This window comes from Chelmon rostratus, chromosome 18, assembly GCF_017976325.1.
Source record: "Chelmon rostratus isolate fCheRos1 chromosome 18, fCheRos1.pri, whole genome shotgun sequence".
Lineage (NCBI taxonomy): Eukaryota > Metazoa > Chordata > Actinopteri > Chaetodontiformes > Chaetodontidae > Chelmon > Chelmon rostratus.
Window position 1 is genome coordinate 22,871,419 of NC_055675.1, and position 18,727 is coordinate 22,890,145.

General features: G+C 41.3%; 1 protein-coding gene across 1 annotated transcript; it reads right to left on the bottom strand.

The window, feature by feature from the left end:
• Nucleotides 1-702: 702 nt before the first annotated feature.
• On the bottom strand, nucleotides 703-6,333 carry vgll2a (vestigial-like family member 2a). Its single transcript, XM_041959252.1, has 4 exons — nucleotides 6,210-6,333; nucleotides 4,346-4,592; nucleotides 2,240-2,737; nucleotides 703-752 (listed from the first exon to the last, which is right to left on the bottom strand). The coding sequence occupies exons 1-4, from the start codon at nucleotides 6,285-6,287 to the stop codon at nucleotides 703-705; spliced, it is 873 nt and encodes a 290-aa protein (XP_041815186.1). The 5' UTR covers nucleotides 6,288-6,333.
• Nucleotides 6,334-18,727: the final 12,394 nt, after the last annotated feature.

The window sequence follows — 18,727 nt, forward strand, 5'->3', positions numbered from 1 at the left end:
CACTGCCAGTTAAACTTCACAAACACAAAAACAAATAATTATTATTTTCAGATTTTGTGTTTACATTTTTTGCACATCAGCTGCACACTCATAAATCGAGAGGATCTCTTCTGCATGCCGACTCTTTTGAGTACAGTTCTATCTTGTTTCCGTTTGCTCACAGTTTGTACATAATATGGAATTGGGACACGGTAGTTTGTAGCTGTTACTTTAGACACTTAATGAAACCGTTTCTTAAATATCTTTTGAGATTAGTTGAAAACCATCCAAAACAGTTTGATTTTACTTTTGCTTTGCCATAAAATACAGTGTTTCAGTTGACATTGAACCGATAAGTCCATGTAAACCAAAGTGTTCAGACTCCTCCTGCCTTCGTCGTCTGCCAAATTCCTGCCGTTCGGCCTCCTCAACACCAACATGGCCTTTCCTCCAGCCATAACACTCCCAGTGTCTGTAGCCCAGTTGTCCCAGTGAGGCAAGTCCTGCCAAGTCCTTCAAGCGCTTGTCTTTGGAGTTTGACAACACATGTGTCTCTGTCCGTCTGTCCCCAGACTTTTTCCAGTTTAGGAATGTTGTCCCTGCCTGTTACAGAAGCACAAAGAGTCTTGTCTTTGTCCACATCCGTCAAGATCAGATTCTCTCTCTCTCCTCCGCGAGTCCACTTTTGTTTCCACGCTCGCTTCGCATCCACACTGTCGGCATTCAGCTCAGCAGGGCTGTGCTGCTGCCGCACAGTCCGCCGTAGCACCGAGCTGCAAGCAGATCAGAAGCCGTTACAGCACAAAACTGCCACCTGAGCGATTTTTCAGTTTCTCTGTCAGTCATCCCACAACAGCAGCAGAGCAACAGGGTAGAGCAGGAGTGGAGGAAAGAGGCTACAGCTCGAGTAGGAGTGAAGGGGGGGAGAGTCTCAGCGGTCTCTAAAACCAATACAAATCCTTGCTCTTATCCTGTGCCTGCAGACCTGAGAGAGGGCGAAAGAAAGGAGGAAAAGAAAAGGCAGTGGAAGGAGAGAAAGGCAAGAAAAGGGAGATTAGAAAAAGAAGCGCAAATGTGAGGTTGATAAAAGCGGGAGGAACTGCCCGAGGCGGAGAGGGGCTGAAAGCAAGACAGCAACAGAAAAGGAAGTTGACAGCTGGTGTTAAGGTGCTGATTGACAGTCAGTTTGTTGCTTCAAACCACTTGTTGTAAGTTGATCTGAGGCAGGAAAAAAAAAACATCATTAAAATCTGGGTTTCATGCTGTGACTTTGCTGTCTGGTCAAACTGAATGTCCTAAATGCTGCTTTCCTTTAATAAGATAATAAATGAAACCATTAGTTTTCCGGATGTTCTTAGATTTCATTATTTACAAAGTGGTTTCGGCTGTTTTTGTCTTTGGTGTGCGTTCATCAAACAACCTGGTTTCCACATCTAGTCACAGTTCAAGCGACTGATCAGTTTAATAAATTTTGATTTACCTCATTTCAATTTACTACCCTGGTGCAAGCAAGCCAGTGCCTGTAATCACATGAAATCACAGATTTATTTCAATGTTTCATTCAGAGGCACCATGGATAAACATCAGAGCAAGAAATACTGGATTAATTCCAGACTGTGAATCAGTTTGTTCTGTTATTTTAGACTTTTCAAGCATAAAGTAAAGTTGCATCTGGTCATGAAATCAGTGTAAAACAGAGTTAGAAACAGTCTCAGCAAATCTCCAAAGCAGTGCTCCCCCTAAATTCTACTACACTGCTTCAAGCATCCTTTGATGGATCACAACTAAGACCCGGCCACCTTTAATGGAACGACATTCAGGTTGTGTATGAAATCTTCTCTCCTTGACTTGACCTTTGGTTCTAGATCTTTTTGGCTTGTAACCTTGTAAAACAACCTAAAATCAACCTGTGACCCCCCCTTTTAAAAGATTAATGTGCTGAGCCAGCCCTGTCTCCTAGAGATGACGTCTTTAGGTAAAATAGGTAAAGGCCAGATTAGAGTAATGTTTAACCATCATGTTTACCTTTTTTGGATTTTTGATTTTAGATTAGCATTGGCTGATATGACTTGTGAGCCCTATCTGTGCCCCCTATGACCACAGGCCTAGGTTGAAAAAGACAGTCATTGACAAAAACCATAGGAATAACTTAACACTATATTATATTATATATACATTTTATTCACCAAACACTGGTGTCACTGCTCATCTTCCTCATCCGAAGATGTTACATAAATTAAATGTGACAAATTCACAGTACCTGTGTCCATGTTGAGTCCGATCTCTGCTCCGGCTCCGGTGAAGGCGCCGCTCCAGGCCGAACCCGACCCCGACTCCCCCTTCCCTCCCAGGTCACAGGGTGAGGAGCTGGGCCCCGGTACCGAGCTGCCCGACGTCAGGCGGTGATGAGGCCTCACCGACGGCACCAGCAGAGAACCGTAGCGCGGGTCGAACGCCGTGCCGTACATCTCGTGAACCCCTGGACGTGAGTACGCTGAGCCTTGTGTGCCTATAGCGCCCCCTAGTGAGTAGGGGTGGTGGTGGTGATGGTGGTGGTGATGGGATGGGTGCCAGGCGTCAGGGCTGGACTGGTGGAGGTGGCTGTGCAGCGAGGCGGAGGAGTAGGGGTCCCCAGGGAAGGGGAGCTCTGAGTGTGGAGCTGACAGAGCGCTGCCCAGCGTGGAGGACACCGACGGCTGGTAGGAGCTGTTCCAGAAGGATGGAGGGAAGCTTCTCTGGCTCATAGGGAATGATCCATCTGTGAAGACAGCAAGCTCGTTTACTCTACTGACTACTAAGTTAGCCTAAAGTAGCCTATTATCAGAGCACACGGAAAGGTTCATTCTTCACCTCTGAAATAGTTTGATAAGAAATTCCTATTGTGGGGTCCAGTTTTGATATATTTTTTGCCATTTTTGTCTAATTCATCTCTTAATTTGCAGATCTAAGTAGAACTGAATTGATTAGTCGACTAATAAAAGTAGTAGAGTATTTGCTTGTACCAGCTTCTTAAATGTGACTGTTTGCTGCTTTTCTCTGCTCTTTTCTATCATTGTAAATTGATTAACTTTGGATATTTTGACTGTTGATAGAAAAAAAAAAAGCAGTTTGAAGATTAAGGGAATATTGTGATGGCTTTTCTCACAATGTTCTGACTTTTTATTGACAAAAGAATTAATCGATTGAGAAAATAATTTGCAGATTACTGGATAATGAAAATAAGCATTAGCAGCAGCCCAAGAAATAATCAACGCAACTTTGAGGTCATATTCTAGAAAATCAAAGATGTCTGGTGGAAAGGCAGCGTACTTTATGTCAAGCAGAGTAATAACGCTTGCTTGGCTTCAGAAAAGGAGTTTTTGTTCCAAAAAAAAAACAAAAAACAGCAACCTGTAAACCAAGCAGTGTGTGGTCATTTGATGCTAAAGGAGCCGTAAAAACTTAAAATTTTGCCTTTTTTGTTTCTGGTTGGATTAAAAAATTGCTAGATTACACCAACGTGTTGGAGCTGAGAAATGGCCATGAAAGGAAATGGAATGAAAAGCAAGGAATGTTGATTCATTTTCGATTCGCCAAAAGACTGTAAAAAGAAATCGATCCCTCCGTACGAGGTTTTATCATTCCGTTATATTTATATAAATGGCTAACGCACAGTGTGAAGTCAGTGATAGACGCAATCACAGAAGACGCTCTAAAATCAACATAAAAAAAAATCCTGGGAAACATTTTTAGTTGTGCTGTGAAATTAACTTGTTCAAAAACCCTTTAAATGTTAAATCATCCAAACCAAGTGCAACATAAAACAATGCTGGCTCCTATTGGTTGTGCCTTATTTACACCAACTCACATGGTTTGACTTTATATTTCCATCAAACACGACAGCCGAGGGGAAACAATAATGAACTGAGACTGAAGCAAAATATATGTCTTCTCTCTTTTCTGTAGGTCACACATGAAGCAGAGTAACGGCCACAATAATGAAGAACAGCTGAGACTCCAGCAGCTCCAGATACGACGAGCAACAAAGTGACGGCAAACAGTGAGTAAAAACATGCCCGCTTAGTGCAGCTGAAATGATTCTCAGCTCTGTTTGCTGGATGACAATATTCAATCAAATGTTACGACATGGAACTCTATGAGAGACCAAAACAAAGTTATTAAATGCTGCTAATGATATCTGCTATTAAAACTCACAACTGAAGGAACCAAAATTACAGAAATTTACAGCACAAACCGGATTTCCAACAAAAAAACAAAAAAAACACTGAAGCTTTAGTGATGAAGCGTTTCAATGGTTTGACTGGATTCACTGGTTTCACCTCAGCAGCTTCTCCACACTAACACACACACACACACACACACACACCTCTTAGGGCCTTGTGGCTGCTTGAGGTGGGGTACGCCGTTGTGTGGCTCAGGGCTCGGCTGAAGTGCTCGTCCACCACGGCGCTGATGTCTCCCTGGAAGTACGTGAAGAGGACGCAGCGGGAGCTCAGGTACTCGGCTCCCGGCGGCAGCTCCTTGTCCTCCTCTTTGATGGCCGGGTGGCCCGGGGGGCCGAGCCGGCTGCCGCCGTCCTGGGGGTCTTGCATTTTGGAATACAAGGCCAGTTTCTAGGAAGGACATGTAGATTAATAGATGTGTGTTATGAAACTGTGTTTTTTTTTATCATTTTATATAGATTTTGGATATTTGCTTGAGTAAAGACTTAAATCAATATGTGACATTTGACCTCTAAACCTCTTAAAAATTATTGTATTTTAAAATTTTCTTTCTGGGGCGTGTAGTCCATCTAAACTCTTCTTTTTTCCATATCTATTTATGCACAAACTGACAGACATTGAACACAGTGAATGCATAAATGAATACATACTGAGTGCAGACAGTTAACCAAAGGATGTGGCTTTTATTTGACAATTTTAAAATAATAGGTTATGTTGAGAATTACAACTAATAGTTCACTTGTCTTTTAATTTAACACTGTATCACTATATACATTACAGTACACAGATATATTAACATGCAGAGTAATATGGTTGTTTGATGTTGTTTAAATATAATATCTGTGTGCCAGTCACTCATTACTGCTGCACACAATGACTGAAAACAGATAAAGTACTTTTATTCAATGAACGTCCAGGTTATGGTGCAAATATGAAATTACTTTAAGTTTAAAAAATTATTAGTATATGACAAATGTATGACAGAAACCAGAAATAATAACTGAATAACTGAAAACATATCTTCTAAAACTGTGCTGTGCAGTGCGGCTGGACTCTGGCTGATCCAGAGTCTGTTCAGGTGACAGGCAGACAGAGTTTTGGCACTATGCGAAATATGCCTGGATGTTGACTGAGAGGTTTTAAGAGGGTGAAAAAAGCACTTTAACAGGTCTAGAAAGGCCTCACAAAAACCTGCTGCAGTGCAGCGTGAAGTCTGCCTCCACACAAGCCTCACATGCAACAATTAATAACTCTATGACGTTTCATTATTTGATCATTAATGCAACAATTATGCCGTAAGAAGTGGTTTCAAAGAGGCAGAAAATGATGAGATATAATTGACTAAATGAGGAAGGAAATTAGACTTTATGTAGATTAAGATGTTTAACTGGCCATAAGAGCCAAGTTCTGAAAAAAATCTTTTATATAAAAACTCGACAGAAGTCACAAAAAATGTATATTAAACAAAATAGTGTGATCCATGAAATCCGCCAGTTTCAACGTGGATAAAGGAACAATAAATAGATAGAAAACAAACAACCAGTTCACGGTGCTGTGACGTAGAAAACTCTTATTGAAACTGGAGAAATTCGAGTAATATAAAAGCGATCAAAGCTTCTCATGTAAAGCTTTACGCACTGGATGAGTCCCCCCCATGGATGAGGCGCATACAGGCAGTCCATGCTTTGCGTTTTATGGCACTTTAAGTGCTGTTTACAGAGTGTTTCTATAGACATACAGAGAATATTAAGCGGTGTTAAGAGCTGTAGGAGTTGAATCATTAAGTTTTATAAATATATCATCCATAGCTGACGGCTGTATGAACAATACAAGCTGCTTAATCTCCTCTATTTGCGTGAGATTAAGTTTTAATTGGCGCTCCGTTGGACTTTTAAACAAACTAAATAATAAAGTTTTGTACATTCAATCAGACATAAAGTCCGCAGCGCGCAGCTAAGTGGTCCACGGGCTCATTAAAACACTTCTAGGAGCAGATATGATCCATACCTGGTGGTGATAGGGGCTGTAGGAGCTGAAGTAAGGCTGAGGACCAAACACTTGGTACATCACATCCAGGCAGCTCATGGCGAAGAAATCACGGAGAGGAACCAAGCTGCATGTGGGGAGCAGGTCTGCCGAGACGGAGAGAAAACATTAATCCCGGCGGTGAAGGACACGGCGGACAGTGTCTCTGCTGCGCTGCGCGGCTCTGCGCTCTTAACGCGCTGGACTGCGGCCGTGCGCACTGACGGGAAGCCCCTCCACCCTCCTCCTCCTCCCTCCACACACCCAGCCTGACACCTCCCTCCCGCCAATCAGAGGCCAGAGCTCCACCTCTGCCTTAATGGGCTTTAACTTACATATTTTATTTCTTCGCTAACTTCGCCTGCATTTTCATTCCTGTGCTTGACTGTGTTGTTCGAACCTGGCAAAGCTGCTTTCCACATATTTACCTCACTTTCCTTCATATTTCAGTCAAATAATTTTACTTTTTTTGAAGTCATGTCACAATTTGTTTCTGCGTTGACTCATTCAAACTTCATAGAGCACAGAAGTTCATTCCTGACCTTGGTGGTAAAACAAACTTATCCTCTTTGTTTTTTAATCAGGTTTGATCCAGTTTACGTGCGTACTGACACCACTTGGAGTCACACTTAATTCATATTTCTTGACGTTTGCTCATAAGTTGAAAGTGAGGTTTCTCAGTTCACTCTTTTAATATGAGCCAGCATCACCATTATCACAACTCAACCAAACACCAGCTGATATAGAGTTAAACACAAAGATGATGATTATGAAAGGCAGCTGAACGAAGCCTGGTTGCTGAAACCTAGCGCCTACCTGTCACTCAACTTAAGTCTTAATTCTAATTTAAATAAGGGAGTTAACCCCCTTACAGTTGAATGAACGGGAAATTAGCTTTAAAGATTAAAACTGTTTTTCATACGAGGCCGTAAACATGTTTGTAAAGTTGTGCATTTTGATATGGAGCTTCAAGTGGCCAGTCGAGGAACTGCAGTTTTCAGCACTTCCTCGTCGGCTTCATTTCTCAGCACCGGAGTTTGATGCTTGGTGCGTTTGGAGAATGACTCTGCTGACTGATGAAGCTGATGAACCTGGGAGGTGGAGGAGCGCGAATATCAGCAGCATGATTGTACTGAAGCTGAGAGAGAGAATCGTTTTTAAAAAGGCAGGAACGACATGATAGGCTGACAGTGAAGCTGTGTCGCTCTGCTATTGGATAGATGTGATCAGGAGGCGAGGACAGCTGATCTCTCAATGACAGCAAGGCAATTATGAATCCTCTTCCTTCCTTAATGTTGATCCGTTTGCTTGTTTTGGCCAAAAATCACAGAAATCAATGAGCCTGACAAGCAGCACAGAACGCTGAACACCTCGTACCCGATAGTTAATGTGGGCGAAGTCCTCCACTATCATATTTCCCGTATGCACGGTTGAAGTTTTTCTAGCGTTTGAAGCCACCGTTAAGAATGTAACAGCTGGCACTTAGCGCTAATTGAATGAGTAAACTTATCAAACCGACCAATGAGAGGAATGTAAATGCTGTGAAGTCCCACAATTCCTCGGTGGCCTCCCAAATTCTAGAGGTCAGAGGTCAAATAGTTTGCTGCCAGTTTGGTACTATTACTAGAGGTCAGGGGTCAGTTAGTGAGCAGCAGAACGGGAACGAATGAGCGAAAGTGACACTTCATGTTCCTTCACACAGTGTTTGTATGTTGTCTGCAAGCATTTTGTTTGGGGTAGAGATTTAAAAAAAGAAAAAGATCATAAAGTAAAATCACATTATTATTCAAAAACACTTTCAAGTTAACAATTTTTTTCACTTAGATTTATTTAATTTTTCATCAATTCCATGAATTGAATTGAATTAAAACCTTAGATTAAAATAATGTGAATAAGGCATCATCATGTTTCTCTCATATGTGCTGTTGCAGTTCAGCAATATATCTCTGAATTTGTAGGAGGAAGTTTTCTCCGTCGTCTGACCTTTCCCAACACGCTCACAACAGAAACACCCACAGCAGCCAGAAAAGTACTCGGGATTCCCGACATGTTTGATTACACCTTGGAAATTACAGAACACACAGCTGGTAAGTTTGTGGTCAGTTGCACCAGTTTATTTACATGAAGCTTTGATCCCTTATAATGAAGTCTCCAGCTGGCAGATCATTAGAAAGGCTGACTCAGACTGAGCAGAAGCACCTTATTACTCATCCGAAGCGATGCTTTTAATAATCAATGCCACATTTTCAGTGGCATCCAGAATATTTGTTTTCATGTGAAAAGCAAACACGAGAGCATCACATTTTTCAGTGCCACAATGATCCGTTTATTTTGGCCGAGCTCAAACATACATGTTGCTCTAATTAACTCAGATATGATGTTGCCTTCACTGACTCAAAATTAGTTAAGTTAGGAAACTTTTAATGAGTAATTAGTTTGGTAACTGTGCGACAAACTGCTGTAAAAGAACATCCATGCTCAGTCGAGCTGCGCTATCAATGCTAATAATGAACAAATAATCTGCTGTGCCAATTTTTGTCATCCTGGCACTCGATTGCCCTTTGAGCTGACCCCTCCAACAACCAGCACACCTGTTCCCACCACAAGTGGCACAAAGAAGCCATTAAAACCCAAAATATCTCCCATTGAAGTGCAGCTCAGCTCATCTCACGGGTGCCATTCAGCCATCGATCTGTGTGCATTATGGAACTGGAACCAAGGTTCAATGAGGAATTTTCAATCAGGAATGTTCGGCATCCTCTCAGCTGTCACTCAAGAATCAGGTGTCCGGTGCACTTCAAGTGAAATGATTTCTCAACAGAGGGAGCAAACACTGGAGAGGCACCGCTGTTCAGAGCTGTCTTTAAATGTTCACTGGGAGGGGGGGGGGGGGCAGTCTGAGCCAGGTCAAGACCAAGACCAGGTCCACATGAAGTCACAAAAGCAAAATGAAAGTCTTTTGCAAGTCCACAGACATGACTGTTGCAGCAGCATCCGTCACTTCAGCAAACATCAAATCCTCCACGTTGAACACAGAGAGTGTTTTCTGATCTCGAAAGACCAACGTCTTTCGTCTGTGCCTTCCAGAACATTACAAACCAGTTTAACATCAATGTCTTATGATGTGAAGATGCTGCGGTTATAAAACTGTCGTCTGACTTCCTCTGTTGCTCCTGTAGTAACTTCTACAGCCACTAGAGGGCTTTATCGTTTAAATGTAAAAGGTAAAATGTCGTCTCTGGACGCTGGTTGAAACGACTGATGCTGCCTTTTTTCTTCGGTGGACAGTGTCCCGAAAAGCAACATTAGTTTCTGTTCAGGTGATAGCACCCTCTAGTGGCCTTAGTCAGGTGACGTTTTTACAGGATGACAAAGTCTGCGTGGATGGACGATTAATCTTTGCCAAACTTCTTCTTTGTGCCGAAACCAAACCTCAACCAACGCTGCGAAGGACTAGAAAACACTTAAGGATGGTCCAGTCACTTAGAAAATGTCCCCAATTAATTGGTCTTTAATTTGAAATTTATCCCCAAAGTAGTACACACACACGCACACACACACACACACAGTGAAACAGCAGCAGCTCTTTAGCACACAATTAGCAGCTCGAGCATCAATGGAAAACTGATTCTGGTGTTCCAGGGACTTAATAAATGTCACACACACACACACACACACACACACACACACAGTGGTCATACTGGAATGCATCCACACATGCTCGTGGCTGATCCTCGTGTTATGTCTAACCCAGAGAAAGTCGAGTATTGTTTCATGTCTCCTCAACACTTCTGTGTGTGTGACTGTTGCTTTGTAATGTAAAAAATGAAACACCTCCACGTTCCCGCCGTGAGTCTGACCTGTAAGACTCAACAACACGAAAAGACGTCCTGACGGCCCCGTGAGGCTGGAATAGTCTGTACAAACCAGAAATAAATGTTGGATGATCAACAAACGGAAGACTTATTCTGAGATCTAGAGGGAAAATAAATGTAAAGTTGGCCTCCAGAACCATCAGACCCGACTCGGCTTCAGTCTCAGATCAACTGTTTGGCTTAATGCTGCTTGTAGTATGTAATCATTACCTTTACCTGGGTGCAGTATGAATAATTTGTACATTTCAGAGGGAAATCTGGTGCTTTTTCCTCCACTAACTGTAGCTGTAGTTTCTAATTACTTTTCAGATTAATATTATAATTACAGTTAGAATGATTAGAAACCGACAGTATGATGAGCTATAACTATCATAAACTGGTGCAGATTTAACTACCAGCTGTCTAAATTAACATGAACTGTGCAGTGACCTGCTACAACATCCCAATCCTGCATATTACTGCTGCACCGTCACTGAAGCAGGATTTTGAATGCAGGACTTGTTACTTTTACTCAAGTAAACTGCCTGAATACTTTTTCCACCACGTCACACAGGTATGAAATTCACTGCTGGCTGATAATATAAACCTTCCTTATAATATTTGCATATATCAGCTTTTTGAATTAGTGATTAACTCCTGTGCTCCTTTAGCACAGAAGCTAATTAATCTGCTGATTAATAATTATTAAAGACAAGTACACAGTACAATACAGGCTGTAACTCATTAAATGTATAGACTATAGAAACCAAAACCAAAGAAAACGATATATTCAGAATATTCATTTTCTTCAGATTTGATCAGATCAGCTTTGATGCCGATTAATCATCTACAAATTGTTTCAGCTCCAAGTCAATAAAGAGGGAACGTCCTCACTCTAAATATTCATATTGTACCTGTGGGAATATAACATGTGCGAGAGGCTGAGCTGTTGGAGGCGTCCTGTTCAACCTCATTCATCCTTCACCGCTCGCTTTTCCTTCACGCTGGAGGAGAGTGCAGGTTTTGTTCGGTTGTTTGAACATGACCCTCCATTTCCCACCAGCGCCCCACCAAGGACAGCGCCTGTTTGTGTGTTTGTGTGTGTGTGTGTGTGTGTGTGTGTGTGTGTGGACTTAAGAGCATACCACACCATACCTGTTAATGTATTCCTTTGTGCACATAGAGAGTATATCACATGTACGTTTAGGTGTGTGCTTCTTCATTTTATGGTGTGTAGCTTTTCCAACGTAAATTCTAGACATGCACACACACACACACACACACACACACACACACACACACACAGATGACATTTGGTCCAATTAAAGTTCTGTTCAACTTGAAATACTATTACTGTAATATTTAGATGGTATATTTTGGTGTCTTCAAAGAGTAGAAGTCAATGGGAAGAAGAAGAAAAGCAAATAAGCTGACAGGAAAACAAAAATCATCATAACAATCACTGAGTCAGTCAGTCAGCGCTGAATATCAAGCAAACAGGAAAACTGCTGGGTTCATTTTAATTTCTGAAACGTAAACAGAAGTTTATTCCATTTAGAAATAAACTTTTAACACATCACCTGGAAATCTCCCAAAGGTGGTAGACACAATATTAGAAACATCTTTCAGTAAAATGCAGTGCAGTAAAACAGCACCGCCCACTATGACTGGGGTGGCCAAGCTAAGGCCCACGGGCCAGCTGTGGCCCGCCGCCTGTTCTTAAATGGCCGGGGGTGAATATTGAAAAACAACCTAGAATGTGGCTTGAGCATATTTCTGTATGTACTTTGCACAAAACAGTAGATATTATCTTGAGCAACAAGCCCCGTCATTGCACTTCTAAGGCTGGACACTAGAGGTCGCTGCCATTTTTGAACAACTGCTTCATCTACAACGATTGATTGCGAGTATCTTAAAATGTTAACCTCAGCTCACTTCAGAAACCTTTTCACATTGTTTGTAAGGAATCTGTTGTGATGATAGAGCGTCGTGTCAGAAGACATGATGAAACCACATGTCCGTCCTACACACAGCGCGAGCAGAAGGTTAGCTCAGCCTGTTAGCTCAACAACGGCAGTTCTTTCAAGCCAACAAAACACAAGAAAATGCTAAAATAGCTAATTACAAGGTGACCCAGCTCATTGCCCGGTACTGAAAGCTCTTCTCGGATGGTGACCTTGTTACCAAGTGGCTCGTTAAAGTCGGCAGGATAATGAGTCCAGAGAAAAAGCTCCAATTAATTAACTTCAGTTTGGTCTGTGACTCAATGATAAACATACAGTGGAACTATCGCATATCTGACAGCGTCAACAAGAACTGAAAATCTAAAGGTTAAAGTCGAACTCATGGCCGGGCTGCTGTGTTAGATGACATTGAATTGTACTTGTGTACCTAATAAAATGGCCACTGAGTGTTGTTGTTGTCACATCACACAGTGGACGCTGCCATGAGTCATTGCTGCAGTGCTGATGATTACATTTTAGCAGTGCCCACGGGGCCCAAACACAGCATCAGCGCTGCATCACATGCACAGCTACATGCAGCGGAGACGGTGCAGCAGAGACAGTGCAGCAGAGACAGTGCAGCAGCCTCTCCGACGCTTGACTAACTCCATGATTTAACATGCTGTATAAATGACTGAGCCCCCGTAGATTTAACTGCTGCGTGTTATCATGTCAAACATCTGAACTGTTTAACACTGAAACGGCAAAACTGAAACACACCAACAGCTCTGAACCACAAGTGTGACAGCAGGCTGTGCCAAACACACACTCACACACACCTGTCACTTACATCAAGAAACAATGATGTGTGTGTGTGTGTGTGTGTGTGTGTGTGTGTGCATGAGGTGTGTTACTGAGAGGAAGTAGCTGAAATCTCAACAGAAGAACAAGTCTTTAACCCCACATGGGCCACAGCTAACCTCTGTCAGCTGTTTGTGTGTGAGTGTGTGTGTGTGTGTGTGTGTGTGTGTGTGTGTGTGTGTGTGCTCCTTACAGTACTCCATTCATCCACCCTGTCGGCTCTTTGGACATGCCTTGTCATGATTCATAGGAAAAAACAACCAACATGAGTATTCTCCACGACAGAATGTGTGTATGTTGAGTATGTTGTTGTTTCTTTTTGGAAGCTGCTGCCACAAAGATCTGATTGGATGGATTCAGTCTTTCGTGCTTTCAGGTTGTAGGAAAACCTCTATAAAAAAGATTTCCAGTCCAGCTTATGCGCCGGAAAATGAATTCAAAATCAAAGGGTATTTGGGCGTGAAATGGTTTCAGCAGTATTCTCTCCTGTCATGCAACATCGTGTAGTGGATGATTTAATCATCTAATTATTATTATTACCTGTTTAAAGACAATAACACATTTGTCATTATTGGACGAGACAATTCTAAACTTCTGAATGATAATAATAAATATGTTTGAATGATCTAAAAAATTCAACATTAAATACGTCTTTCTCCCTACATGATAATGAAGAATCGTCCTAATTCAGAAATACAAAAGTTGGCGGTGTCTTGTCAGAGGTATTGATAAACGGAAAAAAGCAAACAACACACACTCGTACTGATGATGTCCTTCACTCATTCAGTCTCACTGGACTAAACCCGTAAAGTGTCACTTGACACTGGCATCGTCCATTCAAGCCTCGAAGGCTTTGTGGTTTCTTATAAGAAAGCGTTTTGCGAAAAGAAAGTAAAAAAGACAGGAAGACAGACAGGAAGACAGACAGGAAGACAGACAGGAAGAAAGGCAGGAAGACAGACAGGAAAAAAGACAGGAAGACAGACAGGAAGACAGACAGGAAGACAGACAGGAAGAAAGGCAGGAAGAAAGGCAGGAAAAAAGACAGGAAGAAAGAGGAAGAAAGACAGAAAGAAAGACAGGAAGAAAGACAGGAAGAGGGGTGATGTGTGAATGAAGAAGTGAATGAATGGATAAATAAAGACAAACATGCTCATATGGACATCAGATCAGGAAACACTCCTGTGTCTGAAGGAAAGTTACTCTGTTGTGGCATTTAATTTGAGGGACGGATCTGCAAGAACAAGAGCAAAGAAGAACGTAAAGAAAAAGTAAGGAACATCTGCGAGACAAAACAAGAAAAAATAAGAACAAGGACACAAAAGAGAGCAAAGAACATAGCTAAGAACAAAGAACATCAGAGAGATCAAAACCAAAAAACAACACCAATAAGAACGTGAGCGAGAACATAAAGAACAAAGAACATAAACATGAGCGAAAGGAAGAACGATGACACAAATCAGAACAAGAGCAAAGACGACCAGGGAATAGAACAAGAACTCAAGCAACATCTCGAGCAAAGAAGAATATTAGAGAAAAGGAACAAGAACAACGAAAATCAGGGAGAGCAAAACTGAAGAACAACACCAACAAGGACATGAACAAGAACAAAAACATGAGCGAGAACAGAGCAAAGAAGAACAAGACTGAGAATAAGAACGTCAGCAGAGAAGAACATGGAAAACAGCAAGAACTCAAGCAATTCCACAAGCAAAGAAGAACATTAGGAATAATAAAACGAGAACATGAACCCTAACATGAGCAAGAAGAACAAAAACAAGCAAGGAGAAGAACATGAGCAAAAACAAGACAAAATAAGAACGAGAACAAATAAGATCAGCGAGGACAAAATCAAAGAACAACACAAGAACATGAGCAAGAACAGAGCAAGGAAGAATATGACTGAGAATGAACATGAGTAAAGAACAACATGGAAAAGAACAAGAACATAAGTAAGAGCAGAACAAAGAACATAAACTAAAGGAGAAGCAAGAACAAAGAACACAAAAGTAAGAACAAGAGGAAGAAGAACCCAACAAGAAGGACTAGAAGAATGAGAGGCAGCACGTGGCTTAGTGGCAGGATTATATATAGATGAGCAAGAACAAGAATAAAGACAAACAACATGAACAAGAGCAAGAACAGAACACAAACTAAAGGAGGAACACAAGCAAAGACAAAGGAACAAGAACAAAACAGAACAAGCCGCTGAAGGACACTGACAGGACCAGAAGAACGAGAGGAAGGACATCAGTATTAGGTAAAAGATGAATAAGAACAAGAACATGAATAAAGAAGAACACAAACTAAAACAGGGACAAGAACAAAAGGCTGAAGGACAGCACAGAAGAATGAGAGGAAGAATTTTACGTAACAGGAACAAGAATGCTCAATAAAGAGCCTGAAAACATAAACGCTGCAGAGATCTTTAAAGACGAAGGAGAGTTTCGGAGTCTTCCTCGTCTGTTTCGTCTCATTTCACACAAAGACCCAAAAATGGCTCTAATCAACAGCTCACATGTTCATACTGAAATCATCGGGATCAAATGAAATGTCGGATGATTAACGCGTCTGATTTACTTCATTCTGACACAAAAGTAAAACATTTGCAGTTTTTATCCTCGGAACACAACGCTCGTCACAAAATCAACGAGCGACATTTTCATCTTTTCATTTCTCGCCATTTCATTTTTTCCATTTCATTTGAATTTATTATCACATCAGGCACAGCAAGGGCAGTGTTTTGAAAGTGGCTCTGAATATGCTTTTATCGCATTCTTTTATTCATTATTGGTGGTTTGGAGAGAATAACTTCTGTGACAGCCTTCCAGCGGAGAACCTTGAAGGTTCAGGGACTGTTGGTGGGATCAGACTTTTCTGTGAGTTCATCACATCGATGGAAATCCACCGGCTGGATATATATTTAAGGCAAGTGAATATATTTTAACATCTCACTGAGCAGGAAGAAAGCGATCTTCTAATTCTAATAAATCAGGCTGACCGTGATGATGCTAATGGTCCTGTTCACTGTATTGTTTCTGGTCCAGGACCAAGCCCGACCTCTGGACATGTGTTTGTTCAGGTGTTGCACCTTGCACCACCCGCTGCTCCAGTGGATGCTCGTTCTACTGCATTTTAATCTCAGAATGTGACTGAACAACGCGCTGCTGTTCAGTTCACTGAATGAACTGAATGGCTTAAACAAGGTCAAACACTGTGTAACCATGACACAGTCCTATTGATGTAATGATAATAATAATGATAACAATAATAAACTTCATACAGGAAATTCTGCTCAAAGCTTTACAACAAAAAAAAAATCACTTGCAGCAAGTGCTTCACATTAAAAGACAGAGAATGAGCATAAAGCAGGGATAGAATGTGAAATAAGATTTACAACAAAACCCACTTGATCATAGCTTTAGGGCATTCAGTCGTTCGCAACTGGACCTCGTCAGTTTGTCTTAGAAGACGTTTCGCCTCTCATCCGAGCAGGCTTCATCAGTTCGTGCTCATCAGACTAGATAGGACAGCTCTAGTCCAATGAAATGGTGTTAGGTTCAAGTATTTATCCCCTGAGTGAGGCCAACCCCCAAAGCCAAGAATGGTATCACTCTATTGTGAGGCAAACGATCCCCCCATTAAGGCGGGGTAGGGTGCAACCCTTGGGTGTCAACGACAGTCGTTTGCCTCGTTAGTGTCCCATTGTTAATAATATAGAAAAATGAATGAAAATAAAGACAATGTATGATGTAAGATGGAAAATAAAACCACTGAATGGCAGTAATAAAATAAAATTGATTACACAGATTGCATAAAATCAAGTAAAATAGAACATTAATAAAGACCAAAGTCTGAGGCCTGTATCAGGAAGTCACAGCTGGTGAAAGGCTGAAGTGAAGAGATCAATTTTTAGCTTCCTGTTAAAGTTGTTCCAGAGCTCAGTGACAAAGTCTGCAGACAAACGTCCAATAAACCAGCAGCAGATGATCACAGTGTTCTTAAAGGCAAATTAGAAACGAGGGAGTTAGCGATGTAGCTCGGTCCCGGTCCGTTAAGGGCTTTGTCTACCTTAAAATCAATTGTGAAGAGCAGCTAAAACTGGACGACTGAGCTCATTCTAACTGCGTCACAGTCCAGCGTTCCTCACAATATCGAATATCAAAATTTAACATTTCATTTCAGTTAAATGCGTTTTTGTCAACGACATGTAGAGCGGCGACTGAATGTAGCAGAGAAAAACAACAGGAATGATCAGGAAGGAATCGAACACAATTGATTTTTAAATTATTTCCAAAGATATAAACGGAAAGTGTGAGAAATGAATGAAACTCTGAATTACGAACCAGCACAAAGAAAAAAATCGTGGCAAAAATATGAGAATATTAGTGAAAATATGCTGGAGAAGATAAGAGAAAATCTTACCACCAGTTTTTAAAATTCTTTGAGAACTTCCGACGCAGGTAGACCACGGCCGTCCTTGCTCCCGACTGTCCAGCGCGTTGCTTATTTCAACACCTTTTTCATCCGAAGCCATTAGCAGGAACACAAACAGGCAGACATACCTCAGCGGATCTCGACTGCAGAGTGTCTCTTTCTCTAATTCTTCCCTCGCTTTTTTCTTTGTTCCTCCTCGTCCTTTGACTATTCGCGTTCGCTCCTCGCTCCTCTTTGTGCCTTTACAACTCTGTGCGGTTAACATTCAACCAAACTTTAACACTTACTGTGCCGTAAGGAGGAAAACAGCTTTTCTGTGAGGCTGCCTTCATAGAAACCATTACCAGCGCGTGAAAAAGAGAGATCTCTCACACAAGGCTGTGAGGACGTTCACATGAAAAGACGGGAGTTTTAGACGATTGCACACAGCTGCATTGCTTAAAAGGCCAATTCAGGTGTAGGCTGCCGCACGGTGTTTGTCACAGTCTGAAAGGCTGCGTTCAATATTTTTAAGTCAATTAATCACCTACAGTCAGTTCAGCATTGACTCACATTAGATTTGAGGTAATAATACAAAAGCATTTATTGACACAGACGAGTGGGAAGCACCACTGGCTAACGCTGAAAACGTTAAAATATTTATATTAAAGCATGAAAATGATAAAAACAATTTTTAAACTGACACATGAAATAAAACAAATTTCCTCAGTTCATCAGAATCCACTGTGAAATTCTTCACAAGACAACATTCTTTTGTACCCTTTATATATAACGTACAAAGTCTAATGTTTTTATTGTCTGTTTTTTCTACTTGTTCTTTTTTTTTTTTAACTTCTAATTTGTGAAAAAGTGCATTTCCCCAGTGTGGGATCAATAAAGTTTTATCTCATCTTAAATGGCCAAAAATATTGTTGCTTCGGATCACTTCTGTTCGTTAACACAGTGAATTAAGGGTCGTGCTCATCCTGCTGCTCTGTTCACCTTTAAAGCTTTTCCAGCTCTTTTTATGGCGGCACTGGACCAGATTACAACCAGGAGCCGTGAGGAACAGCTTCTTATAATAGAAGAAGAACAAAACAGAATAAAGAGCAAATAAATTCAAATTCCAGTGAAATTCATCATGTGCCAGGCTTTCTTCATTAATATACAGTGAAAACACATCAAGTACAATTAAAACTGCCCTCCTGACACGTTCACTGATGAATGCATCACTTTCAGCATTTGTTACCAGGAAGCGATTCTGCTTTAACTTGCTCTGTTTCCGTGACCTTAATATGATATGATAAACAGCACAATATTGTGATCATAATATCATGGAAGTTATAAAGAGAAATTAGACTGTGAGCAGATAAAAACAGCCACTCGGATAAAAGCGGCTTCCAGGGTTTATTAACCAGGAGATGTG

Bases quoted from the DNA above. Each gene is read 5' to 3' on its own strand.
- vgll2a (XM_041959252.1), bottom strand. From the start codon at position 6,287: ATGAGCTGCCTGGATGTGATGTACCAAGTGTTTGGTCCTCAGCCTTAC. The intron at 2,738-4,345 runs GTGTGTGTGTGT...CTGTCTTCACAG, and splicing joins CAGCCACAAGGCCCTAAGAG to ATGGATCATTCCCTATGAGC. The intron at 753-2,239 runs GTACTGTGAATT...ATCTGCTTGCAG, and splicing joins CGGACTCAACATGGACACAG to CTCGGTGCTACGGCGGACTG.